Source organism: Sciurus carolinensis, chromosome 7, assembly GCF_902686445.1.
Source record: "Sciurus carolinensis chromosome 7, mSciCar1.2, whole genome shotgun sequence".
Lineage (NCBI taxonomy): Eukaryota > Metazoa > Chordata > Mammalia > Rodentia > Sciuridae > Sciurus > Sciurus carolinensis.
In genome coordinates, this window is record NC_062219.1 from 120,000,259 (window position 1) to 120,024,223 (window position 23,965).

The following is a 23,965-nucleotide window of genomic DNA, read 5'->3' on the forward strand; positions in this document are numbered from 1 at the left end:
TGGAAGTCATTTCCAGGCATGCTACTTTGTTTTGTTTTTAACAAGGGAACCACATTCTTCTTTAGAGAAAGTAATTATGTTCAACAATTCTAAAGTAAAGGAACAAAACTGCCATTCCAACAAAATCACACTTAAAAGATAATTTAAGAAGTTCCTGAAAAACTGTTTTTAATTATTAAGGTAGATTAGTGGAAGAGCCAGAAAATATTAAACTACGGGACTGTGTTTTGCTTTGTTTATTTGTTTGTTTGTTTGTTCGTTCTTGTGTTCTTTTGGAAGAGCAGGAACTTAGATCAGACAAATCTACAAGATCCTGTTTCCGGGTCTCCCATTCTACAGTCCTTACATGGTCAATGTTGCCCTCTTCCTTAGGATGTTAAGATCATTTCGCTCAAAATAGTTATGTTCAAAAGAAATCTGGCATAGTAGGAGGGCAAAAGTAAAAGGGTCAGCAGGAAAAAAAGGTACAAGGCCATTAGAAATCTCTACGATGCTGGGCGCAGTGGTGCACACTTGTAATCCCAACCACTCAGGAGGTTGAGGCAGGAGGATCACAGGTTTGAGGATGGGAATGTAGCTCAGTGGCAAAGCACCTCTTGGTTCAATTCCCGCCGCCAAAATAAACAAATAAATAAATAAATAAGCAAGCAAATAAGCAAGCAAGCAACAACAGAAATAAACACCAAGCTACAGACACATTCCAGGGGTAAATAAAGGACCATGTCAATAGAAAGGTTAGGCTAACCAGTATTTCAAAAACAAGTCTGAATTCCTTAAATAAACATTGGTAACCTTAAAAACAATCACTTGTCATATATTCTCACATTTGAGAGAATCTGTTACTGTCCACGAAAAGAGACCCAATTTTAAAAACTTCATTATTCATTCCTCATTTCAGAATCCTTTCATATCTCAGGAAATTCATGTCTATTTTAGGATTTTTTTCTTTTTTTCACAAGACTGCAGAGTAAGAATGAACTTACATCCACATTTATTGCAACTATCTATGAACTTTTAGATTTCTCCAGGAAACCTTCCCCATTTTTATTTATTCTCCTCATGCTTAAGAAACTAAGGCTAGGGCTGGGGCTGTAGCTTAGTGGTGGAGCGCTTGCCTAGCACATGTGAGGCACTGGGTTCAGTCCTCAGCACCACATAAGAATAAATAAAGGTATTGTGTCCATCCCCAACTTAAAAAAAAAAAATTAATAACAGAATTTTCCTAAACCATGAAAAGACTCTACCACAAGTACACACAACTACAATCTTTGGTTTCATTTCTCTGTATTTCACTTTATCTTTCCATTCACATATATCAGTACTTAACTCATGATTCAACTTACGGTTTTAATATGACATGATCAGTTTTCTTTTAACATTTTCTTTTCTCAGATCTTTTGGCCTCTTAGTTGTTAGACTTCACTTTTAATCCAAATCGTACTGCATTCTCAGACCAAAGTTGCTTTCCTAGAAATTAGTACTTTCACTATACCCTCAACGTAGCAAACTCTCCATTACCTGAGAATGTGAATGCCTGCTATGTGCCTGGGACAAGAAGTTAAAAAGTTCAATACAGTGTCTGCCCCAAGCTCCCAAGATACAGACAGAAACCATGTATCTATTAAAGAGAAAGGAGTCGGGTTACATAAAGTATAATCAATGCAATGCAGAACCTCTGCAGGAAATAGACATTTTGGGTAACTATGCTTTCTAAAAAATATATTGCTTATTCTTTCAAGTAACAAAAATTATGGTGGCCCAGATCTGTAATCCCAGCTACTTGGGAGGTTGAGGCAGGAGGATCATCTGAGCTGAGGAATTCAAGACCATCCTGGGCAACATAGTGAGATCCCACCTCAAAAAAAGATTAAGTGATGGCGAGGCACGGTGGGGCACACCTGTAATCCCAGCAACTTGGGAAGCTGAAGCAGAAAGATGATAAATTTGTGACCAATCTCAGCAACTTAATGAGAACCTGTCTCAAAATAAAAACCATAAAAGGCTGGGGATGTAATTCAGTGGTAAAGTACCCGGGTTCAATCCCCATACCAAAAAAAAAAAAAAAAAAAAGATTAAGTCAGTAAAATTATATTTGAGCCACGCGCAGTGGCACATACCTGTAATCACGGAGGCTGAGGCAGGAGGATCACGAGTTCTAAGTCAGCCTCAGTTAAAAGTGAGATGCTAAGCAACTCAGTGAGATCCTGTTTCTAAATAAAATACAAAATAGGGCCAGGGATGTGGCTCAGTAGTTGAGCCCCTGAATTCAATGCCTGGTAACTCCCCCCAAAATATTATATTTGAATCATTTTGTATGGAAAACTAAAATATATTTATAAATTTTCTTACTTTCATTAATAAGTGAACATAATCTTTATTTAGTGGCTAAAAGTCATAATAAACAAATTAGAGAACTAAGATATAGTACAATGATGTGTGGGACCTACTCAGGTGTGTTTGGCTCTAAACACCTATGACAATAACCTCCAAAGACTGGAGGGCTGAGAGCTGGATTTTTTTTTTTTTTACCAGTCAATCTTTCACATAGACATACTACTATAAACTCTATAAGACCATCAGAAGAGAAGGTCTAATTCTGATAAAGCACCTATAATGTGCTAGGTCTGCCATAAATTTTGCAGGTCAGCTAGCAATCACTTGGTCAGGCACAAAGTCAATGATGAACAAACATTTGGTTAATTAATGGCATTAATATGCCTGCCTGAGCAGGTCCTCTCACTTACTGTTTCTAATCTGTCATGGTTTGAAAAACAGACACCAAGTATGAAAGAACACTAGGTAAAATGTGCCTGGCACAATAATCTGCACATGGCAGATGCAGCATGGCAAAACCATATGTGATAAATCAAGGATGGCTGCCATGGAGCACCAGAATGTGCTAGAAACTGTGGTAAGCCTGTTACATATACCATCTGAGACAAAAACAATATTGTCCCCATTTTACAGACACACAAATTGATGATGAAAGTGGTTAGCTTGTAGAAAGTCAAGCAGCTAAGCAGTGGTGGAAGCGGAAGGTGAACCCAGGCAGCCTGACTCCAAGCGGTCTTAAATCGAATGCTATACAGCCTGGATAAATGTACTGTAAACAGTGAGGATCAGAACAACATGACAATTTTTTTTCCTAGTAGAAATCTTCTTGACTGACTTGTGAATTCTCAGTTACACTCTGAAAGGTGCGGGTTACCGTATGTGAACATTACACTGAGAGGCCAAAGAGACAAACTGTGAAAGCTGCGCAAGCAAAGCATGAGTCAATTCAGTACTATATACCCCAAAAGAAGAAGCTCAGGAGATCTGTGTGTATCAGGGTCATCAGGAAGGACTTTAAGAAGACCTAAGCCCAAGCAGGATAGAGAAAAGAGATGGGGTGAGAGAAGGGGGCATTTGGAGTTTAAGAATACATGCAAAACCTTTGTGGAATAAGGGAGGGGGATGATAAATACATGAATAAACACACATGTTTGAAACATCTATACCACTGCAGTTGTAAGCTCCTCAAATAGTTGAACAAAGGTAGGTACAACAGCTAATACAAAGGCCAGAACTGAAGCTATAAGTCCACAGCTCTCATTAAATAACCCAGGGTCCTTGGCAAGAGGGAGAGAGGGGTTGGGAGCATAGGAACTCATCTCTATTTCCAAACCTACAAAAAGAAAGACAGTCTGGCCTAGGGGTTATTTAAATGCATGGTCTCATTTGCTCAGAAACCTTTGACGAAGTTTAACCAGAGTTACCTCTAATTAATGACACACCTAGTGTAACTAGTGCCTGAAGATCCTCCCTGCCCCTAGGAGTCACAGAAGCAGGAGGCTGGGAAACTCTCAGCCATCTATGGCCTCTACAATAGACACAGGGCGAGTCAGGAGTCAGCCAGGAGTCAACTCTGGGGAGGGGAGATAACCACCCACAGCTTATGGCAGAGACTAGACATATCAGCAGGAGGACCAAAGTAAAAATATTGTGCTCAACAGACTTCCCTGTTTTAACTACATAGCAGCTTAATCCTAGCAAAAATTCAACAGTCTCTGAATGAGAGCATCAAAAATAACTGACCTATACTCAAGGCAGGGAGATATGTGAAAGATTTTCACTTCAGAGGAATATCATGGGGATTAAGGAAGCTCTAGCAACTCTCTAAATACCAAATCATCAACTCAAGAGAGAAAGGCACACCTCCAAACTTACATAGTCCTTTCCTTACCTCTCAGACATCAGAACTGCAGAGGGTCAAATAATTCAGGTAGGATTCAAGACCTAAGACACACATTCAACATATATTTATTGAGCACCCATGGGTCATTAGGCAGTAATCTAATAGGGATATAACATGAGAAACACTGGCACTCTGACAGAAGTACACCAGTCCTTCTTATTTACCTTTATCAGTGCCCAAGAGTCCAAGAAAGAAGTTCTCCTCATGCCCCACAAGCACCAAATAAATCCCCTTTCTCACTTCTGATTCTGATCATGTTATGCCCACCTGGAACATTTCCACCACACTTGATCTTCCCAAACCCTCATATCCTTCAAGGCCAGCTTAATTCCCCCTCCTCCAGAAGACTCTAATCTCCCTCCCATTCTAAAGTGATGTCTCTCTTCTCCAAATCGCCAAGAATTACAGTGAGTACCACTACCAGTTTATTTATAAATTGACTGTCCTCCAACTGATAACTTTTATTTATTCAATAAATCTTGAGTACCTACTATAAGCCAGCACTGTTCTAAGGGCTGGAGAAATAGCAGCTAACAGTAGTGGATTTTCCTTCTCCCAAGGTAGCTCCTGGAGAGGATTCTAAAAAACCTTCCCATAAAGATTTGGGTTGGTACTTGGTGCTTAATACCTAACGATTTATGAGAGCCTGGGGCTTTTTTGGTCCAAGTTTCCTCAAATCGAAGTTACATAAACTAATGGGGAACAAAAGCTAACAAAGTCATTTCTAAATGAACTTCCACTTCTTAAAAACCCCAGCAGAACAAGGAAGGAAAAGAAAACAGGCTATGAAAGCACTGCTGAACGAACATATTTCACTCGCACTGACAAAGCACCTCCAATTCCCCCTTCCAAACCACACAAAAGTGATCTTTTCCCCTCAAGTCTTGCAATCCCAGATTCAAGTGTTTATTTTAACAGATCTCGGTAAGTTTAAAGCACATCTCAGTTTCCTAAGCAAGTCTTTCTGAATCTTTCTTTCCTAATGGATAAGCCCCCTAATGAATCCTGCATATGCCACTTAGACTAATCCAGTTAGGTTAAAACAGGAAACTACAATTTGAGCTTCAAGCACAAAAGGGGCTCAAAGATGAACACTTAGAATGTGATAAATCCAGGGACAATTTTAATATAAACCAAGCCCGGTCCTGTAGAGCTCGGTCGAAGGTTCTAAGTTCCTAAGAGAAGGAAATCAACAGAATTTCCTCCGGGCAGTCGCAAGACTCTACAAGGTGTGAGAGTTTCTGCTGGAGGCGAGGGAGATTTGATACATGTATGTTTGCTCTAAGGTGGCTTCTGTGAGAAACGACAGCTGGCACCTACAGCGGCAAGGGTGAAGCGGGCTGTGCCATGCGGCGGAGGCTGCCACCTGGGCACTCCCACCATTCTTCGCAGCGGGTCAGTCGCGAAGCCACGAGAGCCCGGCTCCGCGCGGACCCGCGCCCGTGCCCACTCGGGCTGAGGGCTCCAAGGGTCCTCGCCGCGGGGCACGACGCAAGACCACCGCGCCCGAGTCACAGGAGCCCCGACCTCTCTGGGGACTCGAGACCGGTAGGGGAGAAAGGTCTTCAGGCGTCGGCCCGGTCCGGCGCGTACCCACCTGAGCAGACTGGAGAGAGGGTGGCTGGAAGAGCCGAGGCCGCCGCCGCCCCCGCCGCCGCCGCCGCTGCCCCCGGAGCCGCCGCCACCGCCGCCCCCGAAGCCCGAGGAGAGCCGCTTCCCGGACAGCAGCTTCTCCACGGCCGGGAGGTGCCCGGTGCGGGCCGCCTCCAGCAGCTCCTGCTCCTTCCCCATCCCCAGGGCCACCACCCCCTGGACCCCCTCCCCGGGGCCGCCGCCGTGCCTGCTCCGGCTCCCAAACTTTCCGTCTCCGGGCAACGCACCCCCCAATCCGGCCGGGGACACCACCCCCCTCCCCCCCGCCTCTTCCCCCCCCTTGAGAGCGCGTCACTTCCGGGATCCGGCGTCACGCGTCACCGCGCCCCCGCGCCCCGCCCCCTTGCCCACCTAGCTGGGCGGGGCTCCGCGGGCCCGCGCAGGTGGATCTGACTGTGCTAATATCCGCCAGGCAGAGCAAAGTGTCAATGCCGTGCGGGGGCATCCACTGAGCAGGTGCAAGAGAACAAACGGGGCCCACCTGCACGCACCTCCAGAGGTGCGCTTCTTCCCCAAAGGTTTTGGGAGCTCACGGGACTGGAAATACGGTAATTCGTCCAGGCAGTATAGAAACAAAGAGAGAAATATGGTAACGCGCACTTGCATTTCCAAGGCCATTCAGCATACTACATTAAATATGTTGTAGGTGCGGAGACCTATTGATACACAGGTGGATAAAACGCCCTTATCGTATCTCAATGATGGAAGAGAGGAAAATTTTGAAATATCATTGCCACTCCATGATATCATCATTTAAGTGAAAAGTTCGAAAGACAGACCGCCCTCTTTGTAGGGTTTCTTCCTAGTTTTGATGAAATTAACCAAACTAATATTTAAAAAGAAAAAGTCAGATTTGTGAAACTAAACCTGACCTTGACTACTGCTGAGCTGGGGGAGGGGGGAAGCATGTAATTGAATAGAAATTGCCTGTCGTTCCACGATACTAGCACTGTTCCTGACTCGAAGTAGGCGGTCAATAGTTGTGGAGTGAATAAATGAATTAGATTAATTCTGCTTCAGATCCGAGCCCCTCCCCAGTCCCCACCGCCGCTTAGATGGTTGCGAAATAGAAAGGAAATGCTAACCATTCCATTGTAAACACAGGCCTGCGGTCCCGCTCTAGTTGAAATGCGCAGGCCTGAACCCCTGCCTCAAAGTTTTTGTCAGCCCAAGGTAGCTAGCCGCATTCCCCAACACCCACGTACAACGGAACTGAATTTTAACCTGGTCCCCTCTTGTTACTCTGAGGGAGACGGGCTAAGGAAATATTTTTAGAAATGCGAAAAGGAAAAAAGAAGTCCTTCAGTAAACAAAACTGCGCTCTTTCACAAATGTTGGTTTTCTAGACAGGAGGATACACACTTGTATTTTTTCTTCCCACTACCACAAAACAAGAGCTCTGCAAGTGTTACGCGCGCCTCAAAATGACCCCTCCGAAGAGCGGTAGGGATGATGTCATCGCAGCGCGACGACAGGAAGTAAGCTCCTGGCCTGCGGTGCTGCGCGGGGTCCTGAGCTCCTGCACCTGACAGTCCTGGATCTTTCCGCTCCAATCCTGGCGGCGATGGACAATGCCCGAGAGTCGCCCGCCGACAAAGGTGGAGAGACAGGGGAGTCAGATGAGACGACCGCTCCTCCCGGTGTCCCCGGGCCTGCAGACACCGACGGAATCCCGGAGGAAACGAACGGAGACGGAGATGTGGACTTGAAAGAAGCCGCAGCCGAAGAAGGCGAGGTAGGAAGATGTGTTGAAGCTGGAGAAGTACTCTGAGATTACGTTACTGGATGCTTGCCCTGCTTCCTGGGTTAGTCCCTGCCTAACTAGAAGAACTCAAACTCACCACGACTCTTAAGTCGGCGATCTTGAGGGGGGAAGGAGGGGACTACAGAACCCTAGTGCTGGTTTGATTCCAGAGGCCAAGCACTAGGTTAGTATTTTTGATCACTGCCTTTAAGGATTAAGCTGCTTGTAAGGGGATTTAAGAAGTCTCGTGGTTTTCTTGGGATCAGATATCATGCTGAGATTTAGAGCAAGAACTGGAACCCAAGATTCCGAGCATTCCTTCCACCACAATATGGTTTCTCTTAGGATGTTTAAGCAGTTTTTGTCCGTAAAAGTTGCACAGTCGCTGAGGTCCATTAAAGGGAGTTTTGGGGGTTTTGTTTTTTAGGGTGTTTTGTTGTTGTTGTTGTTTGTTCTGGAGATTGAACCCAGGGGTGCTTAACCACCGATCCACACCCTCCGTCCCAGGCCTTTTTTTTTTTTTTTTTCGAGACTGGGTCTTACTAAGTTGCTGATACTGGCCTTGAACTTACATTTGTACTACCTCAGCCTCCCCAATCTCTGGGATTACAGGCCTGCACCACCACACCTGGCAAAAGGGAGGTTTTGAAAGAGTTGCTGGTTAAATCATGTTCTTACCCTCTTGGACATTTAACTGTTATCAGTGACGTGGATGCTAATGTCCAGGGCTCTCAATAGCATTAAAACCCCAAACTATTCAGCTGTGCCACCCAGGATCAGCCATATTACCGAACTGAACATCAGTCAGGAAATCAGAATCTCAGCATTCTCAGAGTTCCATTTCTGGAGGTAAAATCTCAAGTCTTAGAATTAGGAGGCACTTAAGAAATCAGGAAATTAATGTTATATTAGATGGAAATAACCTTTCAGAGCATAAAGTTACAACAAATATATAAAGTAAGAACTTAGAGAAAAAAAGAAAAATGTGGCAAAACTACGTGAACAAGGGAAGCTTTAAACAAGAACCGAAAGAGTTTGAATAATTGGCTTAGTTGCCTAAGAGAGCTCACTAAATATAGAAACTTTCACCCAAAAGATATAAAATTGTAGTGCTTCTAAATACACCACCACCACCACCCCTTTTTTTAGACAGGGTCTCACTAAGTTGCCCAGGCTGACCTCAAATTTGGAATCCTCCTGCCTCGTCCTTCTGAGCTGCTGGGATTATAAGTATGCACCACCATGCTGGGCCTTAGAAAACAAATTCCTAAAAGTACAAATCGTAAGAGGTCACATTCTATTACTACAATGCAAAATGCCTGAAATTAACAATGAAAAGCTTTCCCTTCCAAAAAAGGAAACATTAACCTCCCCAACATTGTTAAACCATTTTTTAAATATCCTTAGGTTAAAGAAATTAAGAGAACACTACATCAAATTCTGTGGGATTTAACCAAAACCTTATTTAGAAAAAATTCACAGCCTTATGTATTTTTAAAAATAAGCACCCAATTTACAAAACCAGAAGCATACAAAATAAAGCAGAAGAGTATAGGAAGAAATTAACAAGGATAAAAAAAGATTCTAATGAATTATCACTTAAACATAGGAAACCAAGTGCAGAGGCACATGTCTGTAATCCCAGCAGCTTGGAAGACAGGATCATGAGTTCAAAGCCAGCTTCAGCAACTTAGGGAGGCCCTAAGCAACTCAACTGAATTAAATATTTAAAAGGCTGGAGATGTGGCTCAGTGGTAAAGCGCCCCTGGATTCAATGCCTGGTACCAAAACAAAAAAACAAAACAAACATAGGAGCTGAGGGTGTAGCTCAGGGGTAGAGAAAGTCCAAAGCCCTGGGTTGGATCCGTAGCACCATGAAAAAGAAAATAAAATTTAATTTTTGCATTTAAGCCAAATAATGTAAAACGAAGTCTAAGGAAAAAATGGATGATTTTTTTAGGAAAATATACATCACCAAAATGGAGGCACAGAGGTTAAAAAAACTTGATAAATCAGTAACTAGAAAGAAATTGAAGATCACCAAAGATATGCAAACTTGCCAGGTGCAGTGGGGCATGCCCATAATTCCAGCAACAGGAGGCTAAGGCAGGAGGATTGCAAGTTCAAGGCCAGCCTTAGCAACTTAGTGAAGTCCGTCTCAAAAAATAAAAAGGGCTGTAGATGGAGCTCAGTGGTAAGGTGCCCCTGGGTTCAATTCCTATACCAAAAATATACTCAATCTTCACTTCTGCCTATCTCCCATATTCCTGTGTGAATTTAGATCTGAGTTTCTTCTTAAGGGAGATAAATCTTATTGAAGAGTTCTGTATTACACTTAAAAGTTTATATTAAGTTATAGGGGACAAAATTTGGATTTGATTTTGTTCTTATTAAGCAGACATTTATTAAATATCAAGCATGATGTTAAGTGCTTAGAGGGGGATATATACATAATAATAGACAAAGATATCTTTAAAAAGTTTTCATTCTCTGATGAATAGGTGATAAAAGAAGTCAGGGAAGAAATTTAAAAATTCTTAGACTCAAATGAGAATAGTGATATAACATACCAGAACCTTTGAGACACTTTGAAGGCAGTTCTAAGAGGAAAGTTTATAGATATGAGTTCCTACATAAAAAAATCAGAAAGATCCCAAATAAACCACCTAATGATACATCTCAAAGCTCTTGAAAAAGAAAAACAAACCTATTTCAAAACCAGTACAAGGAAGAAAATAATTAAGAGGAGAACCAAAATCAATGAACCAAAATCAAAGAATAAAAAACAATACAAAGGATAAATGAAGAAAAGAGTTGGTTCTTTGAAAAGATAAACAAGATTGATAAACTGTTAGCCAAACTAACCAAAAGAAAAAGAAGACCCAAATTTTAAAAATTACAGCTGAAAATGGAGATATCACCACAGCTCCTAGAAATCCAGCAAATCATTATAAGGGACAATTTTGGAAACATATTCCAAATATTTGGAAAACCTAGATGAAGTGGATACATTTCTAGACAAATATGATCTGCCAAAATTGAATCAAGAGGACATAGAAAATCTAATAGACCAATAACTTGTAATGAGAAGAAATAATAAAAAGTCTTCCAACAAAGAAAAACATAGGGCCATATGGATTCTCAGCTGAATTGTATCAGACCTTTAAAGAAGATCTAATGCCAATATTTCTCAAAAATTTTCCATGAAATAGAAAGGGATGGAACACTTGCAAATGTATTCTGTGAAAACAGTATCGCACTTACACCAAAATCAGATAAAGCACATCAAGAAAACTACAGACCAGTATCCCTGATGAACTTAGATGCAAAAATACTTAAAATATTAGCAAATCATGTTCAACAACATATTAAGAAGATTGTACACATGATTAAGTTGGTTTTATTTCAGATGCAAAGATGATTTAACATACACAAATCAATAAATGTAAGTCATCACATAAATAGAATTAAAGACAAAAATCACTTAGTCAATAGACACAGAGAAGGCCTTTGATAAAATTCAATACTCATTTCATGATAAAAGTATTTTTAAAAAATAGAAATAGAAGGAATCTATCTCAACATTTTAAAAGCTGTAGGTGAAAAACACAAAGCCAATCTCAGTAAATGGGGAAAAGCTGAAAGCATTTCCTTTATAATCTGGGACAAGTCAAAAATGTCCTCTCTCACCACTCCTATTTAATATAGTGCTAGACATTCTAACCAGAGCAATTAGGCAAGAGAGGAAATAAAAGAAAGAAACATGAAAAGAAGAAGTGAAATTGTCACTGTTTGCAACTGATACGATCCTATACTTAGAAGATCCAAAAAAATCCAACAAAAGACTATTGGAGCTAATAAACAAATAACCAGTTTTCCCAGCACCATTTGTTACAAAGGCTGTCTTTTCTCCAATGCATGTTTTGGCACCTTTTTCAAGGATCAAATGACTATAGTTGTGTGAGTTTGTCTCTCTGTCTTCTATTTTGCACCACTGGTCTGTGTTACAAAATAGACATACAAAAATTCATAGCTTTCCTATATACCAAAAATGAATCTTCTGAGAAAGAAATCAGGAAAACAATTCTGTTTACAATAACCTGAAAAAAAAAAAAAAACCTAGAAATAAATCTAACCAATGAAATGAAAGACTTCTACAATGAAAACTGTAGAACATTGAAGAAAGAAATTGAAGACCTCGTAAGGGCTCACGTATAGGCAGAACTACTGTTTAAATGGCCATACTACCAAAAGCAATATGCATATTCAATGCAGTCCCCCTCAAAATACAAAAGACATTCTTCACAGAACTAAAAAAAAATGAGTCCTAAAATTCATTTAGAAGAATATGAAAGACCTAGAATAGCCAAAGCAATTCTTTGTCAAAAAAGCAATACTGGAGGCATCACAATGCCTGACTTCAAATTATACTACAGAATTATAGCAACAAAAATTGTATGGTACTAACATTAAAACAGACACATAGACAATTTGTACAAGACAGAAGACACAGAGACAAACCCACACAGATACAGTCATCTGATCCTTGATAAAGGTGCCAGAACCGTACATTGGAGCCTTTTTAAGAAATGGTGCTAGGAAAACTGACTATCCATATGTCGAAGAATGAAACTAGACCCTTATCTTTCTGTACCAAAAATCAACTCAAAAAATGGATCATAGACCTACAAATTAGACCAGAAACTATGCAACTCTTAGAAGAAAACATAGGGTCAACACATAGGCATAGGCAATGACTTTCTCAAACAGGACCCCTACAGCTCAGGAGATAATGCCGAGAGTTGGCATCAAATTTAAAAGTTTCTGTGCCACAAGGAAACAATTAGGAGTGTGAAGAGAGAACCTACAGAATGGGAGAAAATCTTTCCTAACTGCTCTTCTGACAGAGGATTAATTTAGAGAACACAAAAAACTTTACACCACTCACACACACACACACACACACACACAAATAAAAAACAATAAATGGGCAAGTGAATTAAACACACACTTCTCAAAAGAGAAAATACAAATGACCAACAAATATATGAAAAAATGTTCAACATCATTAACAATTAGGGAAATGCAATCAAAACTACACAGATTTCATCTCACATCAGGCAGAATGGCAATCATCAAGAATACAAATAATAAATACTGGAGAGGATGTGGAGAAAAAATGAATATTTTTACACTTGGTGGGACTGTAAATTACTACAACCATTATGGGATGGAAATCAGTATGGAGGTTCCTCAAGAGACTAGACATGGAACCACCATATGGCCCAGCTATACCACCATCCTTGGTATTTATCCTAAAGAATTAAAGTCATCATACTATAGGGATGCATGCATACCCATGTTTATAGCATCCCAATTCACAGTAGCCAGACTATGGAACCAGCCTAGGTGATCATCAGTAGGTGAATGGATAAAGAAAATATGTATATCTACGAAATGGAGTTTTATTCAGATATTAAGAAAAATGAAATTATGACATTTATAGGAAATTCATGGAACTAACCATATGTTAAGCGAAATAAGCCAAACTCAGAAAGCCAAAGGTTGTATATTTTCTCTCCTAATTGGAAGCTAGAGAGGAAGAAGGAAAACAAAGTGGGGAGGGTGGGGATCTCATGAAAATCAAAGGGGGAATCAATAGAGGAAAGGGACCTTGGGGTGGGAGGGGAGGAGGGACGTGCTGGGGAGTGATATTAGCCAAACTATATTGTTATGTTGTGTGTATGAACAAATATATAACGACAAATTCCATCATTATGTACAACTATAATGTACCAAAAACAAGAAAGTGGGAAAGAAAAAGTTTTAATTTTAGTAAGGGGAAATATATTTGCATGATTTAATAGGACTGAGGAGTAGGAAGCAGAGAACACTACATGTGGGAGAATCTCACTTGAAAGTTCCAAATTGAAAGAAATGTTTTTATGACAAGGGACCTTTTTTTTTTTTTCCAACTTTCCATATGGATTCATCAGCAGTAAGGAGATCTGTAGATCTAGAGGCAAAATTACTAGCTGGATGGAGAGAACTTTGCTGACATCCCCTTAAAAGATTGAGGTCAGAACATTGGGCCCAAGAAGAGAGTGTTGTTTTGATCTTTGACATTTCATAAACAGGTACTGAGCTATGATCATAGGTAAACTGGAAAACTGGATTATTTAGCTAGTTTTCTTTCACAGCTGGTCTGTAATCTTCCTTCAGGAAATATAGTGTATTTACTCTTGATGGTACAGTCAGTGCCTAAAACCAAAAAACTACTCAATAAATGGATTTGTTGTGTTGTAAAGTGTTGTAACCTTGACCAAGCCTGGAAAGTAGGCCAAATGTATAATAGGGTTTTTTTCATCTTCCCAGCTGAAGAGTCAGGATGTTTCAGATTTAACTTCAGTTGAAAGGGAAGATTCATCATTACTTACTCCTGCAGCAAAAAAATTGAAATTAGATACCAAAGAAAAGAAAGAAAAGAAGCAGAAAGTGGATGAAGATGAGATTCAAAAGATGCAGTAAGTCACTTTCCAATCATTCCCCATTTCAAGGATCTAAAATAACTACACAAAATTATTTTGGCCTTTAATTTTTTTCATTTTTTCAAATTAAAAAAGGCAAGTAATGTGTTGTGGAATAGAAAATATAAATAAAATGAAAAAATAGTTCCTTACCACCATGAGACATATACTACTAATATTATGATATGTATGCTATATTTTCTTCACACATATTCTATAAATAAAATTAATTTCTTTTTCAAACACAAATACTATACTTTGTTGTCTTTGACATTACATATGGTGATTGTTTTCCATGTCAGTAATTAAAACATGTAGGTTATAATTTTCTTCAAAAAACTATTATTGCCAGGCATGGTGGTATGTGCCTATAATCCCAGCACCTCTGGAGGCTGAGGCAGAAGGATCACAAGTTTGAGGCCAGCTTCAGCAATTTAGCAGAGCCCAAAGCCATTTAGCAGGACCCTATATCAAAATAAAAAATAAAATGGCTGAGGATTTGGCTCAGTGTAAAGCTCCTCTGACTTCAGTCCCTAGTACAAAAACAAAAATCAAAACCAAAACTATGGTTTCTGACTGTAATAGTATGAGCTCATTGTAAATAAATCAGAGAATACAAAAACAGAAAAAATTACCCATAATCCCACCACCCGGAGTTTATTCTAATCATACACACACACACACACACACACACACACACACACACACACATACACACATACACACACACACACACACACACACCCCTGTGTTTAAGATTTGTGCATATACCCTTTCAGATATTTTTTGCATTTGATATATATAGCTAAATATTTTCATGTCAGTAAATATGCCTGTAAATTATCTTTTCTTTTTTCTTTGACATACAGGGGATTGAACCTAGGAATACTCTTCCACTGAGCTATAGCCACAGTCCTTTTTTAGTTTTTTATTTTGAGTCAGGGTCTTACTAAATTGCCCAGACTGGTCTCAACTTGTAATCCTCCTGCCTCAGCTTCCCAAGTACCTGGGATTACAGGTATGCACTGTCACACCTGGCATATGTTATTTATTTATTTTTGGTACCGAGGATTGAACTCAGGAGCACTTGACCACTGAGCCACATCCCCAGCCCTATTTTGTATTTTATTTAGAGATAGGGTCTCACTGAGTTGTTTGGCGCGTCACCATTGCTAAGGCTGGCTTTGAACTCTTGATCCTCCTGCCTCACCCTCCCGAACCTCTGGGATTACAGGTGTGCATCACCACACCTGGCTTGTTATCATTTTTAATAGTTGAATTGTATTCTGTTGTGTGGATGAATCATAATTTAACCAATTCCTATAACCATCCTGGTTGGGTTATTTTTTTTTTCCTTTTAACAATACTGTGCTGTAACTTTGGATATATCATTACATACTTTTCTATTATTTTCTAAGATAACTTCTAGAAGTATAATTGATAGTTTAAATAGTGTGAAAATTTTCAAAGACTTTCCAGGGGCTGGGGATATAGCTCAGTTGGTAGAGTGCTTGCCTTGCATGCACAAGGCCCTGGGTTCAATCCCCAGCACTGCAAAAAAACAAAACACCAAAGACTTTCCATACATATTTCCAAATTTTTAAAAATTGTTTTCTAGCCAGGAGCAGTGGCATAATCCCAGTGACTTGGGAGGCTGAGACAGGAGGATCAAGAGTTCAAAGTCAGACTCAGCAACTTAGCAAGGTCCTATTTGGAGAGACCCTGTCTCAAAATTAAAAAAAAAAAAAACATAGAAAGGGCTGGGAATGTGGTTCAATGGTTAAGTGACCCTAGGTTCAATTCTCAGTACCAATAATAATAATAATAATAATAATAATAATAATAATATAAATGTTTATAATTTTTAATTTCCTTAGTTAATAGTGAAGGTTATTTTTTTCTTCATATTATTGACTTTTGATGTTTTTATAAACTTCCTGTTCATTTCTTTTGTTCATTTCCTAAAATTAATTTGACCATTTATGTATTAAGAGTATTAATTGTTTTCTATACACTGTGCAAATATTTTTCTCTAAACTGGGCATGGCTGTATGTACCTGTAATACCATCTACTCTGGAGAATAAGTCAGGAGGATTCCAAGTTTGAGGCCAGCCTAGGCAACTAAGCAAGACTGTGTCTCAAAAATAAATAAGTAGGGTTTAGGATATAGCTCAGTGGTAAAGGTTCCCCGAGTTCGATCCTCAGTACCAAAAAAAATTTTTTTTCTTATAAATCAGTTAGTGTTGAAAATACTGGTTTGAATGTGAGTTTACATATTAATTTTTTCACCAGCAATGTGAAATGTTGTAAGATAGAATTAGAGCATCTAAAACTGAAAACACTATGTATATATAGTATGAGACAGTGATCCTACATCATTAAGTTTATTTATTTATTTTTTTATTTTGTGGTGCTGGGAATTTGAACCCAGGGCCTTGTGCTTGCAAGGCAAGCACTCTACCAACTGAGCTATATCTCCAGCCCCATCATTAAGTTTAAAAGGAAATTGTTTTACACTTTCTCAAGTTCCTTAGTAATAGAAATGTTTTAATTCAAATTTTTCCTAAGTACCAAGTCTAATGCCATTGACTCCTTGAGAATTTATTTATTTATTGTCCAAAACTTTTTTTTTCTTTTTCCACATTTTTTTATTGGTGCTTTATAGTTGTACATAATGATGGGATTTGTTGTTCACATATTCATGAATGTTCACAATGTAACAATATAATTTGGCCAATATCACTCCTTTGCACTCCCCCACTTTCCTTACTGATCTCCTTTGATTTTCATGAGATTCTCCCCCCACACCTTTCTTTCCCTTTCCCCTCTCTAGTTTCCACATAGGAGAGAAAAATGTGACCCTTGACTTTCTGAGTTTAGCTTATTTTGCTTAACTTAATGGAGAGACTTGTTTTTATTGACTTAATATCTTAGCATTCATTCTTACTAGTCAGTTTAATTACCTGAATCTTTGTCTAGAATCCTGGTTTCTTCTTTTTCTGAGGAGCAGCTGAACCGCTATGAAATGTATCGCCGGTCAGCTTTCCCTAAGGCAGCCATTAAAAGGGTAAGGATGAACCTCTATTTCATTTCCACATGTCAAAACTGAACTGGACTCAGGAGCTATGACCCTCAGCATTTTGAAGCAAGTTATTAAGAAAATTGGTGGATTAGTTAGGCAGGAAAATAAAAATAACATGTCCTTCAATTATGTGATCAGTTGCAGTCTTGTATGCCAGGTAAAGGGTCTCTATAGAAAGCAAGTCATAACATACCTGAATCTTTGTTTTAATTGTCTTAATTTTGGCATGCAGCCTTTAGTAAACACTTTTTCAGTGCAAAGCTCTTTTTTATTGGTACTAAATTCCAAAGCCAGTCCTTGACTGTCTTAATTAGTCTTTGTCCTTTTTTTAAGCTGATCCAGTCCATCACAGGCACCTCTGTGTCCCAGAATGTTGTTATTGCTATGTCTGGTATTTCCAAGGTTTTCGTCGGGGAAGTGGTTGAAGAAGGTGAGTAGTGTCAGTTACACATACAGGATTGTACCTGTGGTAGTCATATTTTCAAGAATATTTATACCAAGGAACTTACTAAAGTACCTGTGGGAGTTACCATTTACCCTGAAAGTTGACCACACCAGAAGCCTTATATTCAGGAGGGCATGACCACTATTTCTTGATAGTTTCAATACTAGGGGTCAAGGAATCATCTAGGAAATCCCTCTCCCTGATTCCTGTCCTCAGCCCAGGGTGACAGAAGTAGACCTGCAGACCTTGTTTCTGCAGCCAAAAGTAAAGATATGAAAAAAAAGCAGTCACCAGAACTGGCCAGTCAGTGTGGTTAGTTACCCTGATATTGTCAGGGATAACTACCCTTTTCTTTCTATGCTCAGAGCATCTTTTAAACAGGAGTTATGTTTTTAACTGGTACCTAAGATAAAGCCCCATATGGGATATTATACTAAAGGTATGATATACTTTATAGCATTCTCTTAAGAAGGAAAAATGTGGGGTTCATGTTGCTCAGTGGTGGAGCGCTTGCCTAGTGTGTGAAGCACTGGGTTCGATTCTCAGCATCACATATAAGTAAATAAATAAATAAATAAATAATAAAGATCCATCAACAACTAAAAAAAAATTTTTTTTAAAGGAGCGAAAATGTTTGTTTCCTTAGTAAGCCTTAAAAGGGTTACCAGGAATTACAAGACTAAAGTATTATGATTCATAAATTCTTGTGTGATAATGAAACTTTCCCCTTTCCTGGATTTTAGCGCTGGATGTGTGTGAGAAGTGGGGAGAAATGCCACCACTGCAACCCAAACACATGAGGGAGGCTGTTCGGAGGTTAAAGTCAAAGGGGCAGATCCCCAACTCAAAGCACAAAAAAATCATCTTCTTTTAGACCAAAGCTCGGAAAAGCCTATCACTGACAGGAGTACTGGTTCCAGACTTACTATTATGTGAGACTTGCAGCCCTGGTGCTTTTGGTATCTCAGTCCTCCAAGGATTCCATGATGATTTTAATATCTTTCTCCCGCCTCATTTTTGTCACACCTAGAAGGCATGCAGCCTACTTCATACTTGCCTTGACTAAATTGTGGGACCTCTTACAGCATTTTGAGGTATTTGTCTCTTGGCTAGTTGGAAGAAAGGCATGTGGGCCTTCAACATCTTCTGGAAAGGGGAGCTGCTTTCAGAGAGAGAAAACCTTTCCAAGAGAACTTTGATGGTTTCACATTGAAGCCTAAATTTGCTGAGACTTGGATTCTTTCTTATGTCTGGTTTTATGTAGATGAAACAACCAGAAACTTTTGACTTAGGATTCTCTACTATGAAGGACACGGTGATAACAGGAGTAGTGGAATAATTTGTGCTTGTTAATATTTAAGATTCTCCTGTGAGTTTTGGTGAGTGATCATTAAAATTTTCCAACTTGCTGTGTGTGTATTCATTTTGTATCAAGCTGACTGGAATGGGAATAAGTTCATCACTTTTTTAGTGTCCAAATAAAACTGGTCTTGACTTTTTGTGAAAATTTGTGAGCCCTTCCCATTTTCTACTAGAACCATTATAATTCTACCTCATGCAAGAGTACTTCAAGCAGTTAAAAACCATGTAAGAAAGCCCATATAAATCACTCTTATAAACAGATATGCTACAACCGATATTGTTTAATAAGTTTAATATGCTTTTTTTTTTTTTTTTTCAGATGGTTCACAGAACCAGTACACTCAGGGTTTTATTAGATGTCACAACATTAAAATTTCCCAATACTGATCAGGATTCCAGTTCATTGCATACATTCTCATTGTTTTCCTTAAACAGGGGAATGGAGTGAGTGACCTTTTCTTTACAGTGATTAGCAGTAATAAGGCTACCATATATAATTGGCAATCCCCCAGAATTCTTTTTCTACTGTTCGTTCAGTGTCATAGAAAGAAGGATTTTGAGGCTGCTGTCTTTTAAGCTATCCTGAACATGACTTTAAGATTCCAATTCTGTTTAGCACCCTGAGAGGGGGAAACAGCTTGGACTCGAACTGGGACACATCTGACTTTTAGTATCTTACATTAAAAACTCATAGCTTTAAACATATACTTAGCCAATGAAGACATTTCAGTGACATGTTCCACAAAGAAATGCTATGGGTCAAGCTAAATCTTGACTAAAAGTGAATAAACTGATGAAAAAGATGTCTCTGCACTCTAGCAGGAAAATGTTCTTTTAACAGTTATAGGAACTGTAACCAGTGCCATTAGAGATATTGCATAAAGCTGAAACGATAAATAACAAGTGAGGAAGATCAAATCCCAAGTCTGGTCACTTGGCAAGGCTTCACTGTTGCAGGTTGTCCAAGTGTTTCCCCTAGAGCCACAGGGAAAAAAAAAAATGCCTTCAATAATAGCTACTGTGCAAACCTACCCAGAGATGAAGGAATATTCCTATTCTGGCAGAAGCTGGGGGAGCAATGAGGCAAAGGCCCTAGTCCCTGAAAGGATGGTGCATCACACCTTCAAGGCTCTCTGAAACAGTGAAGGGGGGATCCCTAGTGTAAAGGTTTGACATGGACAGTTACCATCTGGCAAAACTTCAAACTATCTTCTACCACCCTGTTTCCCCCTAAGGAGGAACTAATGTCAATTAGTTAAGTGGAAAAATTTAAGTTATGGGGTATGGAGGGGGGGCTTTTATCCCTGTACAGTCCACATAGAAACCATGCTTTCAGAACCATGGGAAAGGAGACACAAAGTTTGAGGCCATGGCAAAATGAAGGTCAAATGAAATATACAGTAAAAGCAGCCATCATGTGACTAGAACCACTCCTGTCTTAAATCAGAACAAGGTTATCCCAGTGAGTTGAAAACAATTTGAGATTGCCAGCCATCCCTGCCGCCCAGGGAAGAGGATTTATGCTCTAGTCCATGCACACTAAAGCTCATCCCCAGTTTGTGTATGTAAACAAGAAATCTCCATGATCATAGGTAATACATGTTTCACGCTGAAATGATAATGTGCAGTGGCTGACAGCTCTGAGGGATGCTGGTGCTATCACTCCACACGTTTTCTTGAGGTATTGTTACTTCTTGTTCAGTCTTGCAGCTCCAAAGCAGAAAGCATAAACAGTTCAAAAGGGCTGACACTACTTTTTCCTTATTTTCCTTTACACTTATCTGAAGATTACCACTAGTTCTTACTTCATTATGAAAATGTATCATCACCCTATGAATAGAAGCATAAAGTTATACAAGATGATTTTTACTAAAATTCCAAGGAATAATGAATCCTACCACATTTTCCTGAGGGGTAATTTCAAGACATAATGGCTCAAGCTGTCATATAAGAAAAGTCAGAAATTCTAAGGCTCCATTTGTCACATGGGCAAGAACTCCAGACTCCTTCAGAGAACCCAGAAACGGACAGCTCTGGCCATTAAGAGGTCAGCCTTGGTACTTGCTGGATGTGTTTCTACTGCAAGCTTAAGGCAAAGGTATACCAAGCAATGCCTACTAGACACATCTTTGCATGGAGGGCAAGGGAGGAAGCAGAAGAGAATCAGAATGTGACTTTAAATGACTTTAGGGGAGCCTGAGATTGAATAATTCTATTTTCTGGCTACTGGATCTCTCTCATCCTCTACTTTCCTTCAAGAACATTAGAAATGCACATTTGAGAGAACTACTGATCCATTCAGCTCAACATTTGAAACACTAGTGGTACTTTGAGGAGAGATGTTACTGCTCGGTTGTTGATCACCAAACATCATTCCTGTTGGGAGACTATTTCACAGAGATTCCTCTTAAACCTTCTGCAGTCACGCATGGATTCTGCCAGTGCCACTTCTTGAACAATAAGCTCTTCAGGTTTCCCACTTCCTTATACCCAAGGTGATGAGGCAGAGCCTTAGAGCTAACATTGCAGGACTGGGTCCTTGCTGCTCACTGGATGTGACCAAACACCTGTTTTCATCCTTGTAGAACAGAGTCCACACCTTAAAGGTTTGTCGTGCAGAAGCACTTCTACCCCTTGGTATTTTTGCTGTTCTCTGGACCTATCCTCCCTTCATCATGTACTTGATAAATAAGGTCTCTAGAGATACACAGATCATTTAAGATGTACCCATAGTTCTGCATGGAGTGCAGTCATGTTTGCGGCGCTTTTCCTGATCATGCTCATGAGCTAGGCCCGGGGCCACAGCAGCACATCCATCCCACCTCTACGCAGCACTTTGCTTGCTTCCCTGAGTTCCAGTGGCATCCACTGCCCTGTCAGCTAATCATTCTTCTGTAAACACATTCCCTTATCCTGACTAGGCTGAAACTCATTTGACACCTTGAGTCTTCACCCTGCTTGTTGTGATCTGTCTATGAGTTTGTGGGGGTTGGATGTTTTCTGTCTCAGTCTCTTCTGGTCTACCTTTCATCGCATGGAAATAGCAACATTTTATTGCATTGTAAAGACCTACATTTGGGTCATTTATAAGAATCTTAATACTGAACCAATCACCGACCCTTAGGAAACTTCCCCTGTTAACATTCTCTCCAGAAAAATGTTTCTTTATTCCCAAGCCTCTAAGTTGTTTCCCAAGAATGACAAATTCCCACAATCTGACAGTAATTGATGTTCTAAAAATTGCCTTGGTGGAGAAATTTGACCAAAGTTCTTAAAAGTCTGAACAAATTAGATCTTGTTCTCTTGTAAATGCATGTTTCTTTTTATCCTCAAAAAAACCAGAGTATACAAATCAAGCATGATTTCCTATAAAAGAAACCATTTACCTCTCTTCCAATAGGTTATGTACAATTAAGACTTAAGTTATATCACTAATTCACTATTTTACCATCTTGCTAAGTCAAAGTGAGTTAGCTGATACCTTTTGCCAAATTGACACAGCCTGAGCCATACCACAGAGGTATGAATGAAGGCAGAGTTTTGGAGAATTAGGGAAGTGAAACAGCTCTCTTATACGGCAGGGGGGAAACTTAGATATATTAAAGGGTTTGTTGTTGTTGTCGTTGTTGTCGTTTTATACTTACATCAAAATACATGATTTTTAAAAGCCACAGTAATAGAGGGGAATGAGAGGCAACTGGTTGAGATGTTTATGTTAAAATGTGAAATACATTTTCAGTCCCCAAATGATCAAGTACTGAGGTAAGCAAAGTCACAATGCTGGCAAAGAAGATGACCATGAACCTCAGGAAGACAGAGGAACTGAATTCTCAGGTGCAACTGTAGAAGAGGGGCAGGAGCCTGGAGGGCTCAGAATCAAGATCCCATGTTGATCCGTACCACATCTTGCCTTCACCCTAGCTCAGAGTGAAATTTTTTTCTTAATTTAAATTTCAAATAAATTACGTTACAGAAGGGGAAAGATGATATGGCTTAGTCAGAACTTTACTTTCTACCACAGCATCACAATGATGAAATTACAACAGAAAAGAAGCTTGACCCTAAAAAATCTGATTGTAATATCTGCCAAGAAGATATGAGCCTGATTCCCATTCCAAACAGGCAGAGTCCAGGTCTCCCTTATTCTTTGCCTCTCCTACCCCGACTCCCCTTGCTGGGCTATTCCTGTTCTATTCCACTATCAAGGCCAAAGTTCTGGTCAACAACTTTTCAGGTCTGCTGCGGGAAGCTCTGGGACATGAAATCTTTGGTGGCTCTGTGGGTGGCTGAGGAAGTGGGTCCTTTCAATTGTTCACACAGGCTGTGAAAGAAGCAAAAATCTCCACCATGAAACCAAGAGGTGAAATGGCCCTACAGTGTGAAGAGTCCACCTAGTGTGCAGAAGGCCAAAAGGCTTTAGCTTTATACAGGCAACGAATGATGCTTGAGCCACATACAAAGCAACCCCAATTTCCCAGCTTTGCCCTATCCTCATTCCAAGCTAGAACAGCTAGTAGAAAGTACACCCACAGGGAGTGCACTGAGTACGCCTGTCCCTCGCGCATCCTCAGCAGATTATCCAATGCTGGACGGTGCCTTCTGTCCCAGGTGGTGCTACTGCTGGTGATCTCCTCTCTTCTTGGCACAAACGGCTGAGCCTCTGCTATCAGAGCTCAAAGAGGGGGTTATATTTCCTAATCTCCTGAAGAAGTTTTTCTTTATCCTGGTTAGCACTGGCCAGTGCTTGTTTAGTTTCTATAAGTTCTTTTTGTAGGGTAGGCAGTTCGTTCACCTGAGGAATAATAAGTAGTTCACAATTAATGAACACGTTAGTCCCATCTTGCAACAACAGTCAATAAAGAGAGCAGGAAGGAAGAATTCAAAGAGAAAAATCCACAGGTAAAATCAATGACC

At 39.9% G+C, this 23,965-nt stretch overlaps 3 protein-coding genes across 15 annotated transcripts in view; 1 reads left to right on the top strand and 2 right to left on the bottom strand.

The window, feature by feature from the left end:
* Anks1a (ankyrin repeat and sterile alpha motif domain containing 1A) overlaps positions 1–6,046 on the bottom strand; it is a 193,316-nt gene extending 187,270 nt beyond the window's left edge. For 5 of the 11 annotated variants that reach the window (XR_007109327.1, XR_007109328.1, XM_047557091.1 and 2 more), the window contains exon 1: positions 5,835–6,045. Coding sequence is in view for 9 of the 11 variants with exons in the window: in XM_047557091.1 (XP_047413047.1) it covers positions 5,835–6,028 (194 nt within the window). In the remaining 2 variants the exon portion in view is untranslated. Of the gene's footprint in view, positions 1–5,834 lie in introns of all 11 variants that reach the window. The other 6 variants (XM_047557095.1, XM_047557096.1, XM_047557088.1 and 3 more) reach the window with 3 other exon arrangements.
* A 410-nt stretch (positions 6,047–6,456) lies between these two features.
* Positions 6,457–19,098, top strand: Taf11 (TATA-box binding protein associated factor 11). Its single transcript, XM_047559783.1, has 5 exons — positions 6,457–7,625; positions 14,010–14,158; positions 17,142–17,229; positions 17,578–17,674; positions 18,433–19,098. The coding sequence occupies exons 1-5, from the start codon at positions 7,455–7,457 to the stop codon at positions 18,561–18,563; spliced, it is 636 nt and encodes a 211-aa protein (XP_047415739.1). The 5' UTR covers positions 6,457–7,454; the 3' UTR covers positions 18,564–19,098.
* Positions 19,099–19,331: 233 nt separating this feature from the next.
* Bltp3a (bridge-like lipid transfer protein family member 3A) overlaps positions 19,332–23,965 on the bottom strand; it is a 73,423-nt gene continuing 68,789 nt past the window's right edge. For 2 of the 3 annotated variants that reach the window (XM_047558570.1, XM_047558572.1), the window contains one exon: positions 19,333–23,843. In XM_047558570.1, the coding sequence (XP_047414526.1) occupies positions 23,718–23,843 (126 nt within the window). In that variant the 3' untranslated portion in view covers positions 19,333–23,717. Of the gene's footprint in view, positions 23,844–23,965 lie in introns of all 3 variants that reach the window. The other variant, XM_047558571.1, reaches the window with a different exon arrangement.

Bases quoted from the DNA above. Each gene is read 5' to 3' on its own strand.
- Taf11 (XM_047559783.1), top strand. From the start codon at position 7,455: ATGGACAATGCCCGAGAGTCGCCCGCCGACAAAGGTGGAGAGACAGGG. The intron at 14,159-17,141 runs GTAAGTCACTTT...ATCTTTGTCTAG, and splicing joins GATGAGATTCAAAAGATGCA to AATCCTGGTTTCTTCTTTTT. The intron at 17,230-17,577 runs GTAAGGATGAAC...CCTTTTTTTAAG, and splicing joins CTAAGGCAGCCATTAAAAGG to CTGATCCAGTCCATCACAGG.